This window comes from Phocoena phocoena, chromosome 9 (assembly GCF_963924675.1).
Source record: "Phocoena phocoena chromosome 9, mPhoPho1.1, whole genome shotgun sequence".
NCBI classification, from domain to species: Eukaryota; Metazoa; Chordata; class Mammalia; order Artiodactyla; family Phocoenidae; genus Phocoena; species Phocoena phocoena.
In genome coordinates, this window is record NC_089227.1 from 104,502,297 (window position 1) to 104,515,196 (window position 12,900).

At 37.2% G+C, this 12,900-nt stretch overlaps 1 protein-coding gene across 2 annotated transcripts in view; it reads right to left on the reverse strand.

Annotated features, from left to right (window-relative positions):
• LMBR1 (limb development membrane protein 1) overlaps positions 1–12,900 on the reverse strand; it is a 135,906-nt gene that overhangs the window by 21,844 nt on the left and 101,162 nt on the right. For both annotated transcript variants that reach the window (XM_065883484.1, XM_065883485.1), the window contains 3 exons: positions 10,521–10,594; positions 10,201–10,291; positions 8,905–8,971 (listed from right to left, as the gene is read on the reverse strand). In XM_065883484.1, coding sequence (XP_065739556.1) covers positions 8,905–8,971; positions 10,201–10,291; positions 10,521–10,594 — 232 coding nt within the window. The remainder of the gene's footprint in view (positions 1–8,904; positions 8,972–10,200; positions 10,292–10,520; positions 10,595–12,900) is intronic.

Genomic DNA, 12,900 nt, shown 5'->3' on the forward strand with positions numbered 1-12,900 from the left:
TTTCACTTCTTACCCTACCCTCCTTAAAGAAAAGAACACCTGTTTAGAATCCACTTCATGAACATTCCCTCACAATGAAATATTAAAATAAAATCATATACTCAGCTCTCTGCTTTGATGCTAAACAAGTCTGATTCTTTGCACTTTTTTTTTAATAAGGGAAATGGGAAGGCAGGGGTGAATATGAGAAATATTAACACGATGAAAATGAGGAGTGCCATTAGGTATTGGTACAGGAAGGTGGAGGCATCTAACAAACTCCCCAGTTTCTGGTTTGGCATACTGAATAGAAAGTGCCTGAGGATGGAAGTACGAGGAAGGGAGAAAAGGAGAGAGGAGGGAGCGAGGGAAGGATGGGGGGAAGGAAGGAGGGACACACGGACACACACACATGTACACGCATGTATGGGTCACACTGTGGAAATGACCAATGTGAGATGGCTGCAGGACAACACGTGGAGTACAGAGGCAGGGTTATCTGCTCCTAGCTCAGGGGTGGGTGGTGGGTTAGAGGTGTGCATCTGGGGACAAGTGTGTGGGTGAAGCGGAGAAGCAGTAGAAGAGACAGCTAAAGAACAGCCAGAGAAGGAGAAGGAGAAAAAAGGGGGGTGGTGCCCAGATATTAAGAAAGAAGACATCTGTGAAGCAGGGTTACAAACAGCAAGTGCTACTGAGCAACTAAGATAAAAACAAAATCTACACGACTGGGCAACCAGGAAGTCACTGGTGACCTGAGCAGGAAGAGATAATTAAGTATCTTGGTTTGAAATTCATTTTCAGCTGACTGAATTCCGATAGAAGAAATGAGTTCAAAACCTTTTCCGCTTTTAACTCCTATTGGATGGCTCACCGAAGTTAGGAGTCAAAGAAGAAACAAGAACGCCCATCAGAAACAAAGTAATACCCGGGTGAGAGTTTTAAATTTCCTACAGAGTGCACCGTGTGCGTGCGTACACACATGCGCACGCGCGCGAGTATGTGTGTGTGTACACACAGAAAAAGATTTTAAAAGCGACATATCAAATTGGTTCCTGGAAACTCTAAAGAGAGGATTGGTATTAAAAGTGGTGGTCAGTAGGACCTCAAGATGGCAGAGGAGTAAGACGTGGAGATCACCTTCCTACCCACAAATACATCAAAAATACATCTACATGTGGAACAACTCCTACAGAACACCTACTGAATGCTGGCAGAAGACCTCAGACTTCCCAAAAGGGTCTTGCTTGTCCGGCCGGCTGTCAGGCCTGAACCTCTGAGGTTGGAGAGCCGAGTTCAGGACACTGGACCACCAGAGACCTCCCAGCCCCACGTAATATGAATCGGCGACAGCTCTCCCAAACATCTCTGTCTCAACGCTAAGACCCAGCTCCACTCAACGACTAGCAAACTCGAGCGCTGGAAACCACAGGCCAAACAACTAGCAAGACAGGAACACAACCCCACCCATTAGCAGAGAGGCTGCCTAAAATCATAATAAGTTCACAGACACCCCAAAACACAGCACCGGACACGGTACTGCCGACCAGAAAGACAAGATCCAGCCTCATCCACCAGAACACAGGCACCAGTCCCCTCCACCGGTAAGCCCACACAACCCACTGAACCAACCTTCCCTGGACTTCCCTGGTGGCACAGTGATTAAGAATCCACCTGCCAAGGCAGGGGCCATGGGTTCGAGCCCTGGTCTGGGAAGATCCCACATGCAATGAAGCAACTAAGCCCGTGCACAACTACTGAGCCTCTGCTCTAGAGCCCACGAGCCACAACTACTGAGGCTGCGTGCTGCAACTACTGAAGCCTGTGAGCGTAGAGCCCATGCTCTGCAAGAAGAGAAGCCACTGCAGTGAGAAGCCCATGCACGGCAACAAAGAGTAGCTCCCGCTCGCCGCAACCAGAGAAAGCCCGCGTGCAGCAGTGAAGACCGAAGACAGCCAAAAATAAAATAAGTAAATGAATAATTTATTTAAAAAAAAAAATCTTCCAACAAACAAAAGCCCAGGACCAGATGGCTTCACAGGGGAATTCTACCAAACATTTAGAAAAGAGCTAATGCCTATCCTTCTCAAACTCTGCCAAAATACAGCAGAGGGAAGAACAATCCCAAACTCATTCTACGAGTCTACCTACCATCACCCTGATACCAAAACCAGACAAAGATGTCACAAAAAAAAGAAAACTACAGGCCAATATCACTGATGAACACAGATGCAAAAATCCCCAACAAAATACTAGCAAACAGAATCCAACAGCACATTAAAAGGATCATACACCACGATCAAGTGGGATTTATCCCAGGAATGCAAAGATTCTTCCATATACACAAAGCAATCAATGTGATACACCATATTAACAAATCGAAGGATAAAAACCATCTGATCATCTCAATAGATGAAGAAAAAGCTTTCGACAAAATTCAACACCCATTTATGATAAAAACCCTCCAGGAAGTAGGCATAGAGGGAACTTACCTCAACATAATAAAGGCCATATGTGACAAATCCACAGCCAACATCGTTCTTAATGATGAAAAACTGAAACCATTTCCTCTAAGATCAGGAACAAGACAAGGATACCCACTCTCACCACTATTATTCAACATAGTTTTGAAAGTTTTAGCCACAGCAATCAGAGAAGTAAAAGAAATAAAAGGAATCCAAATTGGAAAACAAGAAGTCAACACTGTCACTGTTTGCAGATGACATGATACTATACATAGAGAATCCTAAAGATACTACCAGAAAACTACTAGTGCTCATCAATGAATGTGGTAAAGTAGCAGGATACAAAAGTAATGCACAGAAATCTCTTGCACTCCTATACACAAATGATGAAAAATCTGAAAGAGAAATTGAGGAAACACTCCCATTTACCACTGCAACAAAAACAATAAAATACCTAGGAATAAACTTACGTAAGGAGGCAAAAGACCTGTATGCAGAAAACTGTAAGACACTGAAGAAAGAAATTAAAGATGATACAAACAGATGGAGAGATATACCATGTTCTTGAATTGGAGGAATCAACATTGTGAAAATAACCATACTACCCAAAGCAATCTACAGATTCAATGCAATCCCTATCAAACTACCACTGGCATTCTTCACAGAAGTAGAACAAAAAATTTCACAATTTGTATGGAAACACAAAAGACCCTGAATAGCCAAAGCAATCTTGAGAAAGGAAAATGTAGCTGGAGGAATCAGGCTCCCTGACTTCAGATTATACTACAAAGCTACAGTCATCAAGACAGTATGGTACTGGCACAAAAGCAGAAAGATAGAACAATGGAACAGGATAGAAAGCCCAGAGATAAACCCATGCACATATGGTCACCTTATCTTTGATAAAGGAGGCAAGAATATACAATGGAGAAAAGACAGTCTCTTCAAGAAGTGGTGCTGGGAAAAATGGACAGCAATGTGAATGAATGAAATCAGAACACTCTCTGACACCATACACAAAAATAAACTCAAAATGGATTAAAGACCTAAATGTAAGGCCAGACACTATAAAACTCCTAGAGGAAAACATAAGCAGAACACTCTATGACATAAATCACAGCAAGATCCTTTTTGACCCACCTCTTAGAGTAAGGGAAATAAAAACAAAAATAAACAAATGGGACCTAATGAAATTTCAAAGCTTTTGCACAGCAAAGGAAACCATAAACAAGACAAAAAGACAACCCTCAGAATGGGAGAGAATATTTGCAAATGAAGTGACTGACAAAGGATTAATCTCCAAATATACAAGCAGCTCATGCAGCTCAGTATCACAAAAACAAACAACCCAATCCAAAAATGGGCAGACCTAATTAGACATTTCTCCAAAGAAGATATACAGATTGCCAACAAACACATGAAAGGATGTTCAACATCACTAATCATTAGAGAAATGCAAATCAAAACTACAATGAGGTATCACCACACACCAGTCAGAATGGCCATCATCAAAAAATCTATAAACAGTAAAGGCTGGAGAGGGTGTGGAGAAAAGGGAACCCTCTTGCACTGCTGGTGGGAATGTAAATTGATACAGCCACTATGGAGAACAGTATGGAGCTTCCTTAAAAAATTAAAAATAGAACTTCCATATGACCCAGCAATCCCACTACCGGGCATATACCCTGAGAAAACCATAATTCAAAAACAATCATGTACCACAGTGTTCATTGCAGCACTATTTACAATAGCCAGGACATGGAAGCAACCTAAGTGTCCTTCGACAGATGAATGGATAAAGAAGATGTGCCACATGTATACAATGAAATATTACTCAGCCATAAAAGGAAATGAAACTGAATTATTTGTAGTGAGGTGGATGGACCTAGAGTCTGTTGTACATAGTGAAGTAAGTCAGAAAGAGAAAAACAAATACCGTATGCTAACACATATATATGGAATCTAAAAAAAAAAATGGTTCTCACGAACCTAGGGGCAGGTCAGGAATAAAGATGCAGACGTAGAGAATGGACTTGACAACACGGGGAGCGGGAAGGGTAAGCTGGGACGAAGTGAGAGAGTGGCATTGACATATATATACTACCAAACGTAGAACAGATAGCTAGTAGGAAACAGCCGCATAGCACAGGGAGATCAGCTTGGTGCTTTGTGACCACCTGGACGGGTGGGATAGGGAGGGTGGGAGGGAGACGCAAGAGGGAGGGGATATGGGGATACATGTATACGTATAGCTGATTCACTTTGTTATACAGCAGAAACTAACACACCATTGTAAAGCAATTATACTCCAATAAAGATGTTAAAAAAATAAATAAATAAAAATAAAAGTGGTGGTCACAAGGAATTTGAGCCTCTCTGTTTTTAATATTCCTCATAATTAGAAGTTATTCATGTACATACTTAAAAATTAATTTAAAAATAAAATTTTCTATAAATAAGGAGATAACCTGTTAATCAGTCTCAGAGTTGGCCACGTATAGGTGTACTATTAACTATTCTCAGCCAGGTTGGGGGTCTTGATTCTTGATGTAAATAAGACCCTTACTGTAGTTTACGTTCTAGTTTTAATTGTAACATTTTAATTGTTAACATTAAAAAAATTGTATCTTAAGGCTCCCTCCAACTAAATAATACTAACTGGAATTAATTTCATATGAAAAATATTTTATAACAAATCAAAACTTAAGGGAGTTGAATGTATGTCAACAGATGGCTAAGTTATTTAGAATATGTGGCCAACACGACATTTCCTCAGGCAAGAAGGACTATGTGCTCTGAAACAAGCACAGCAACAGAAGGACACGACAAGTGGACACTGGGAACGAGGGTGTTGAGGGAGTGAGCATTAGTGACTCTGTGACTTCTTCCAGACATCTGACACAGAATACTTTTTCTATATAATTAAAAATCCTAACTAGATAAACAAATTTATTGGTCAGGTATAAGAACATTAGTAATCAATCAAAAGTTAATTTTACCACTCATTTATTACTCTCTGCAATGTAACAGAATATAATTAAGTCACATACAATTTTTTTGTGGAGAAATTTTCAATACAGGGTTTAGAATTATTTTTACATCAAAGCCATAATTAGGAATATATATTAAGATTTATACTTCAATTTCACATTTGTCATGTCTAAGTATCATTTATTTCTGATTCACACTGGAGAGGGAAAGCTCAGGGTAAAGATTACTAGTGTATTTACAGACCCAAATAAAGACCTCTCCTGCAAAGGATCAGTTTTTAAACATAGTCCCTTCTTCAAGGAACAAAAGAGAATAATCCACTTTAAATCCTGCAAGATGATGGACTATATGGGACCCAGATGAGAAATACATGGAAATACTAAAAATAGATCCAAGCTGATTTGAAAGGTTAAGTGTTTTTTGTTTTAAGTGTATTAAAAAAAAATCTGCTTTTGGGCCTTGAATAATTTACAGAAAGAATTTCAGGATGAAAATACAACTAACTATAAAAATAACTTCAAAATGGAAATTAGTAAAAGTATTACGAAGTCTATTGGTTGCATCTGAGAAAATTTTTCCTGTTAAAGGAGATTTCAAATAAAGAATAATGTAAAAACTGTCAATCTCTCAGTTGTTTCTTGATTAAGCATAACCAAGAACATGTCAGCAATCTCGCAAAATCTATTCTCACAAAATTCACTGCTGCCTTTAAAATATTTTGTTATAGAAAAGTCTGGGCCTCTATAGATAATTTATTAGGTTTGAGCCTGTTCCATTTTCACTTTGTGAACCATCTCCTCTAATCACCTTGAGAGTCTATTATACCAAAGAGTAAATTGATTGCTAAAAATAAGGACATCATATCCCCCCAAATGTTGGATTTTTCAAAACTGAACACTAAACAGGCAGCAAAGCAACGTTTTGGAAAGCATATCCACTGACATGGCATCAGTTTTAAAAGGTCTTAAAGATTTCAAATAAAAAGTGTAACGCACAGATTCTTTGTGTTTCCAATGGACAACACAACTATCATCGATATTAATTATATTTGGCTACAAATACATAGCCAAGATGCTCCTCACAACCTAATTCTTTGTGGCAAGTAATATGCTTGTAAAATCTACTTAGTGGTAATTTTTTAATTAGTATAAAATCTTCCATATTTAAATATAAGAAGCTATTTCAGAGGAATTCTGTAATAAATCTGTCATATCACACCAGGTATTCAAGTCTAAAGCTACAGTTTATACCAATGATGCAGCAACAGCAGTTGGCAAATTAAATTTTTTAAAAAACATTTTCATTTTTGAAGCAAAAATATCACCAAATTATTTTATACAGGATTCAATACACTTGCAATTTACAATTAAAGTTATAATCATCACTAAAAATTACTAAAATAAGAGAAAAACTGCACTTATACAGATAAATTATAATTTTCCTTGCTCCTTCATTTCTCATTTAACTGAGAACGCTGGCTGAATTCACAGGAGCAAATGAGAGCATCCTAAGGGTCAGGACTTCCTTGTGAGAGGCAATGAGAAAGAGTGAAAAATTTCACAGCTTGGAATTTGGTTGCTAAATACATCCTCTATTCTAGTCTTATAAGCTTTTCAGCTAGTAAATCAAAATCCCGTTATACACTAGGATAATATTCATGACAATTCTCTATATTTTATCTTCTTAAAATCAAAGACTCAATTCTAAAGGGTTAATAGAGGCATTACAAAGTAACTCTCTAGTTTGCATTTCCCATAATACTAAAATAAAGCTTTTTCTTTTAGTCTAGAAATTTGCTTTTTTAATACTGTGAAAAGCCTCTATGAATCTGTTTAACGTATTTATTTCTTTTCATCTATTCAGTGCCACTGGGCATAACATGTAGTGCAGTGCGTGTTGATATTTTGCAAAGCACCACATGACTCACTGTACCCTAATGCACTCCATTAATCCTGTTTGGACAGCTGGGTCCAGGCATTTGTTAGCTGCATTTTAATTGTTCCATCTCTCTTTTTCTTCTTTTTATTTATCTCTATGGCAAACTACTCAGGAATTTAATTTGTTGATCTTCAAAAAGCACATTTTGCCATTAATTTGTTTTCTTTGTATTAAAACTGTACTCAGCATGTAATTTTCTTCCATAAAATCTATATATTACTATTAACAATTAATCTTAAATAACAGAGCACAGTGAATTTCATAAATGATAAAATGGTAGGTTGGCTATAATATCACAGAAATTATTTGTTGGACTGCCATAATACAAACGATCACAGTTAGCTACAAATCAAGTTACTAAAGTGTATATTTATGGCATTTTCAAGATTAGCACACTATAAGCAGATGTCAAAATGATAACAAGTCCTGTAATGCAAACACAAAAGAAATAAGACCTCTAAGTAAATGAGCTTTGTATTAGTCTGCGGAACGGCAGTCCCTTCTACATTTACATTTAGATTCCACTTGTATTAAAACATGAACTTCTCTGTAAGCATTATGAAGATGACCGCAAAGCTTATACCCTTCCTGGCACAGCCTGCATCCCCGACAGCTGTGGGCCTTGAATAAATAATGGAGGCCACATAAGCGCTAAAACAAAAGCAATTCAAAGTTACTTGCAATCTTTGTCATAAGCATGTTGCTAAGGTTGAATAATGGGATTTTTCTAATCATCTGTGAACACTCAAGTCAAAATCTAAGTCTAGAAAACGGAACAAAACTGCCTAGTGGAAATTTTTGTCTGAAATAATATTTAGCCAAGAACTGAGGATAAAGTCTGCAACAGTGCTTTATAAAAGATAAGAACACCAAACGAAGGAAGATTTATTCAACTATTTCAATGACAAGGTGGAAATATTTTACTTTTAAATGATGACCAAAATTCTCTGTGAATTGAAAAATTAAGAAAACTATATAAATGACAAGCCAGTAAAAAGCTGAAGAGCTAAAGGATGTCCTTTAAATCAGTGTGTGCTCTCCTAGATCTTACTGCTTTCAAGTCTGGACATAAAGCTGGACATAAAGCAGCTTAAAATAAGTGTTACACATTCTCAATTTTTTAAACCACATACTAAATTACACATTTTTAAAAACATTTCGCGTAGGAAAAAATTAGGTTAGTATCTTCTAGACATTAAATATTGGTTTTTTTTTTTTTTAAATCACAGTTTCCTCACTAGAGGACTCCAAAGCTTAATTAGTCAATGAAAAAAATAAAGTCTATTGTTTGGACAAGGACTATTTCTAAGTACTTGAGACAATAAGTGGTCTTTATTTGATAAAAGTACTTATTTTGGTACAGTTCTGTATATAAATGAATTACAGAAGTAAATGCATAAAATAATGTGGGAGGGAATAATATATTTCAAAGAGTGATCTCTTTGAAAAACAGTTTAGAAACTACAACTTTAGCAAGAAGTTTGATACTTAAAAAGGTGCTGACTTTAAATGAAAAGTTCTCATTTAAACTTACCCAGTGTTCTTGACATAACAGGCAGTGCGGAGCTCAAGACCAAGATTGACACACAATTCCCAATGATCTGATATGAGAAATCAGAAAGAATATAGGGCAGTTACACAGTATACGGATAAATAAAATCCATTCACATTCTGGCAAGTTACTGGACATTTCAGTTACCTACTGTTCTTTGCTAACTTCTGAATGATACAATTCAATATAGAAAATAAAGAGAATAGAAACTTTTCTACAAACACTTAAAGTTCTATCTGTGAGTTCTAGAAGATATTTACAGTACCTGACACAAATATAAAGTTACAGAACACAAATTACTTCACACCTCAGATAACGCATTTTACATTATTGACTGAGGTTGATGATTTCAAAAAGGTTTGCCTAACAAGTATTAATTAATATTTTTAATACTTCTGACTCTACTTTTAAAGCCAAGACTACTGCTCAAGAGAGATATCTACTTCTAATATGTTTAACTATTATAAGATTTAATACCAAAAAGCTAGAAATCCAAAACACCTAAATTCTAGTAATTTTCACTGTATCCTATACTTATTCTTTCATATTAAGTAAGAGATGCTGAAAATACTACTTAGTACTTATGATTACTTAAACTAGATGCTAAGTATCTCAAGAAGCCATAGCATTTTAGATAAAGATATATAAAAATAACTTCTCCCCTTTAGAATAAGCTGAAAATATGGAATATATAATAAAAAAGAAAAGAAGCCAGCAGCTCTTGCTATTCTTCATTGTCAGCCTGTGGGAATATTTTACAAATGCAGTCACTATATAAGATAACAGCCTTTGTTATTCCAAAGCCAATGACATATTGTAGAAAGTCAAATTAGCCTCAGACTACAAAATGTTTCTGAATAGAACTCTTCCGTCTTGCTTTAATTATTCAAATTTGAAATACTTTGTCTCTACTACTTGTAGCAACTAAGTTCTTCAGATTTCAAACAAGTTCCCTGAAGTACAGTCAGCACAATCAAAGTTACTCATTAGCAATACGTTTTCTTTGTAGGAAAAAGAGTCCTTTCAGGAGCCGTCTATAGCTAGTTAACAAGCTCTGCGGTTCTATGCATTTACAAGTGAATGGATGCCATCCAAATTAAACAGAGCACATCCTTTTCCCACTCATTCAGCATTTTGAAAATCTTCCAGTGCGTGTGTTTACGCAACTTACAAACAAATACCTAGAACCGCAAATGAACCATTCACTGCGATTACTAAATAAAACAGTCTGTCTTGGAAGGCAAAAGGGAGGCACAGTCACCTAAGACTTTACCTTACCTTTGTCATCGTTGTGTCATCCTTCTTGGGAATAAAGTTTCCAAAAAATCGGAGGCTATAGAAACCAACAACAGAGGACACCATAAGATAGCTGTGAGAATCAAGGAAAAACTCTCCAAAGAATTGTTTCCTTAAGTTCTCAATTGTCTCCAAAATGTCTTAAGGCCGAAAGGAAAAACAAAACAAAATGCCACTTGGAGTGCTTGAGGAAGACTGACTTGTTTTTTCCTCCAGGAGAGTGTCTTAGTAAATTACCACTGTCCCAGAAAACTAGACAGAAAACTTGTTAACAGACAGAAGTTCAGTTAAAGAAAGGATACAATATCAAAATGATTTCAAGTGCAGCTCCCACAAAACCAAAAGCAGAAAGAGAAGCATTTCCTATTCCAGGCCCCTGGGGGGAAAAAAAAACACTTTTCAGAATTCAATGACACTATTATATTTGGTTTCCCTAAAATTGTTGTCTCATAAATATAGGACAGTTGAAATTAGGAATGTTTAATACCCTGGCGTAACATCTAGACGTTCAAAGGAAAATAAAATGTGACGAGACTGAATTCATCAACTAATTCAACCACGTGTTAACACTTTTACAAGCTCAAAACATTTCTGATTTATCTCAAATGTAATTTAAGTTACTTATCAAAATGATATGATTATGCTTATTGTTAAATCCTAAATATTCTTGGAAGAAATTTTTAAAAAATAGTATAATAAGAATAGAACAAATAATTGAACACTGAGGTAACATATAAAAACTATACAATTAAAATATGTCAAAAGGAAGGTAAGCAAAGAAAGAAAGTGAATGCACATATCCTGTTACTACTCTTGAAAGTTTCCTTTCCCTAAATCTTCCTTGGGAATTCAGGGATTTAATTAACACAGATTTTCCAAATGCAATGCTATAAATTTTTCCCTAAACATCATACCTATTCTCAAAACCTATCTTTATCTAGAACTTAACAAAACAACTAGAAAAAGTAATATTTATTAACGAGGCCAGAACAGGCAAAACCTCATTTCTTACTGAAGTAGGAACAATGTTTTCAAAGCTTACTAATTAAAGAAACTCTCTGAATACAAACTACTACTTTGCTATCAGCTTCAATTACATCTAACAGATATACCAGGATAATTAAGAATATAAAGTCAGCTTAATAATAAAATAAACCAATAAATAATATCACATATTATTTACATAATCTAATATAGGCATGAAGAAGTCAGAATACCACGGAAATTTCATATATAAATAAGGTAATGGACAAAGAATTTATGAACTTTTGTCAATCTTTTGAAGAAAAAATGAATAATGCTAACAGAAAGCTTATTAACTGGGATGGAAAACACTTTGGAAATATTCTCTGTCTCAAGAGAAGGCCTACAGGCAAGATTAAGATGATCTGATTTATTTACACAATCATAAAAAGAGCATACCACATATAAGTCCTTCTGTACTATGCACGAAAGGAATGGTACAAAAATGTACCACAGGGCTTGGGCCTCACCTAGTATGTGGTATAAGAAAATGGGTTAAAAAATGGATAGAGGGCTTCCCTGGTGGCGCAGTGGTTGAGAGTCCGCCTGCCGATGCAGGGACACGGGTTCGTGCCCCGGTCCGGGAAGATCCCACATGCCGCAGAGCGGCAGGGCCCATGAGCCGTGGCCGCTGAGCCTGAGCATCCGGAGCCTGTGCTCCGCAACAGGAGAGGCCACAGCAGTGAGACGCCTGCGTACCACAAAAAAAAAAAAAAAAAATGGATAGAAGTCAACACAGTAGTTGACTTTTGCTTGATCAATGGATTTCGGTCTAAACAAAAGACAACGACAAGGCTGTGGATGGAGCAGGACTGCTCACTGCTGTTTTTTGTTAGTGGAATGACAGACCTGAAGCAAGCTGGCAGGCTCGCAGTGGTGGAGAGGCCATGGCAGTGAGAGATGGCACAAGGTCCTGAAGAGGCTGGGGGCAGGGAGCTAAACTGAGAATATTGCTGAAAGAATCAGCTTCTGAAAGAAGAGGGTATCTTCATCTTTGACTGAAGGAAAGGAGTTAAGATAAACATTGGCTTTTTTCTATGAGAGAAAAGGTGTATCGTGTGGTTCAGAGAGAGAAGCGGCATGTAGAGAAGCAAAATCTGCACCCCAAAAGGTGTCTCTCTGGCATAAGGATCATTTTAGGATCAGAAGACTCGTAAGTCTTTCTTTTTAGCACCACCCCCACCTCACCCCTTAACTGCCTAAAAGAATTCAGAATTCAGATGAAGGGCCTGGTCCAGGCAGAGCACTATCACCGGAGACAGCTACAAAGAGTATATTGGCTGAGTGTGGTAGACGGAACCCGCAAGACCTGGAAACCAAAGGCCTCTCTGGGTCCCCTCTGTTTACCAAACATCTGCTTTCCATCTCTGTGTGAATTGCCTTCCTCCCGCCTGAAGTCCCAAGCTCCTACCCGCTTCTCCTTCTCTTAGATGGAATATAAGCCTCAATTGCCCAACCTGTCCTGGGGTCTCATTATTCTTACCGGGTTCCCACATACACGTAATTAAATTCTGTTTTCTCCTGTTAATCTGTCTCACGTAAATCTAATTCTTAGACCAGCCAGAAGATCCTAGAAAGGGTTAAGGAAAAATTTTTCCCTCCCCCAAAGCATGAAAAGTCTGGAAGAGTTTTGAAGTCATCTCTATGGGAGATGGCAAA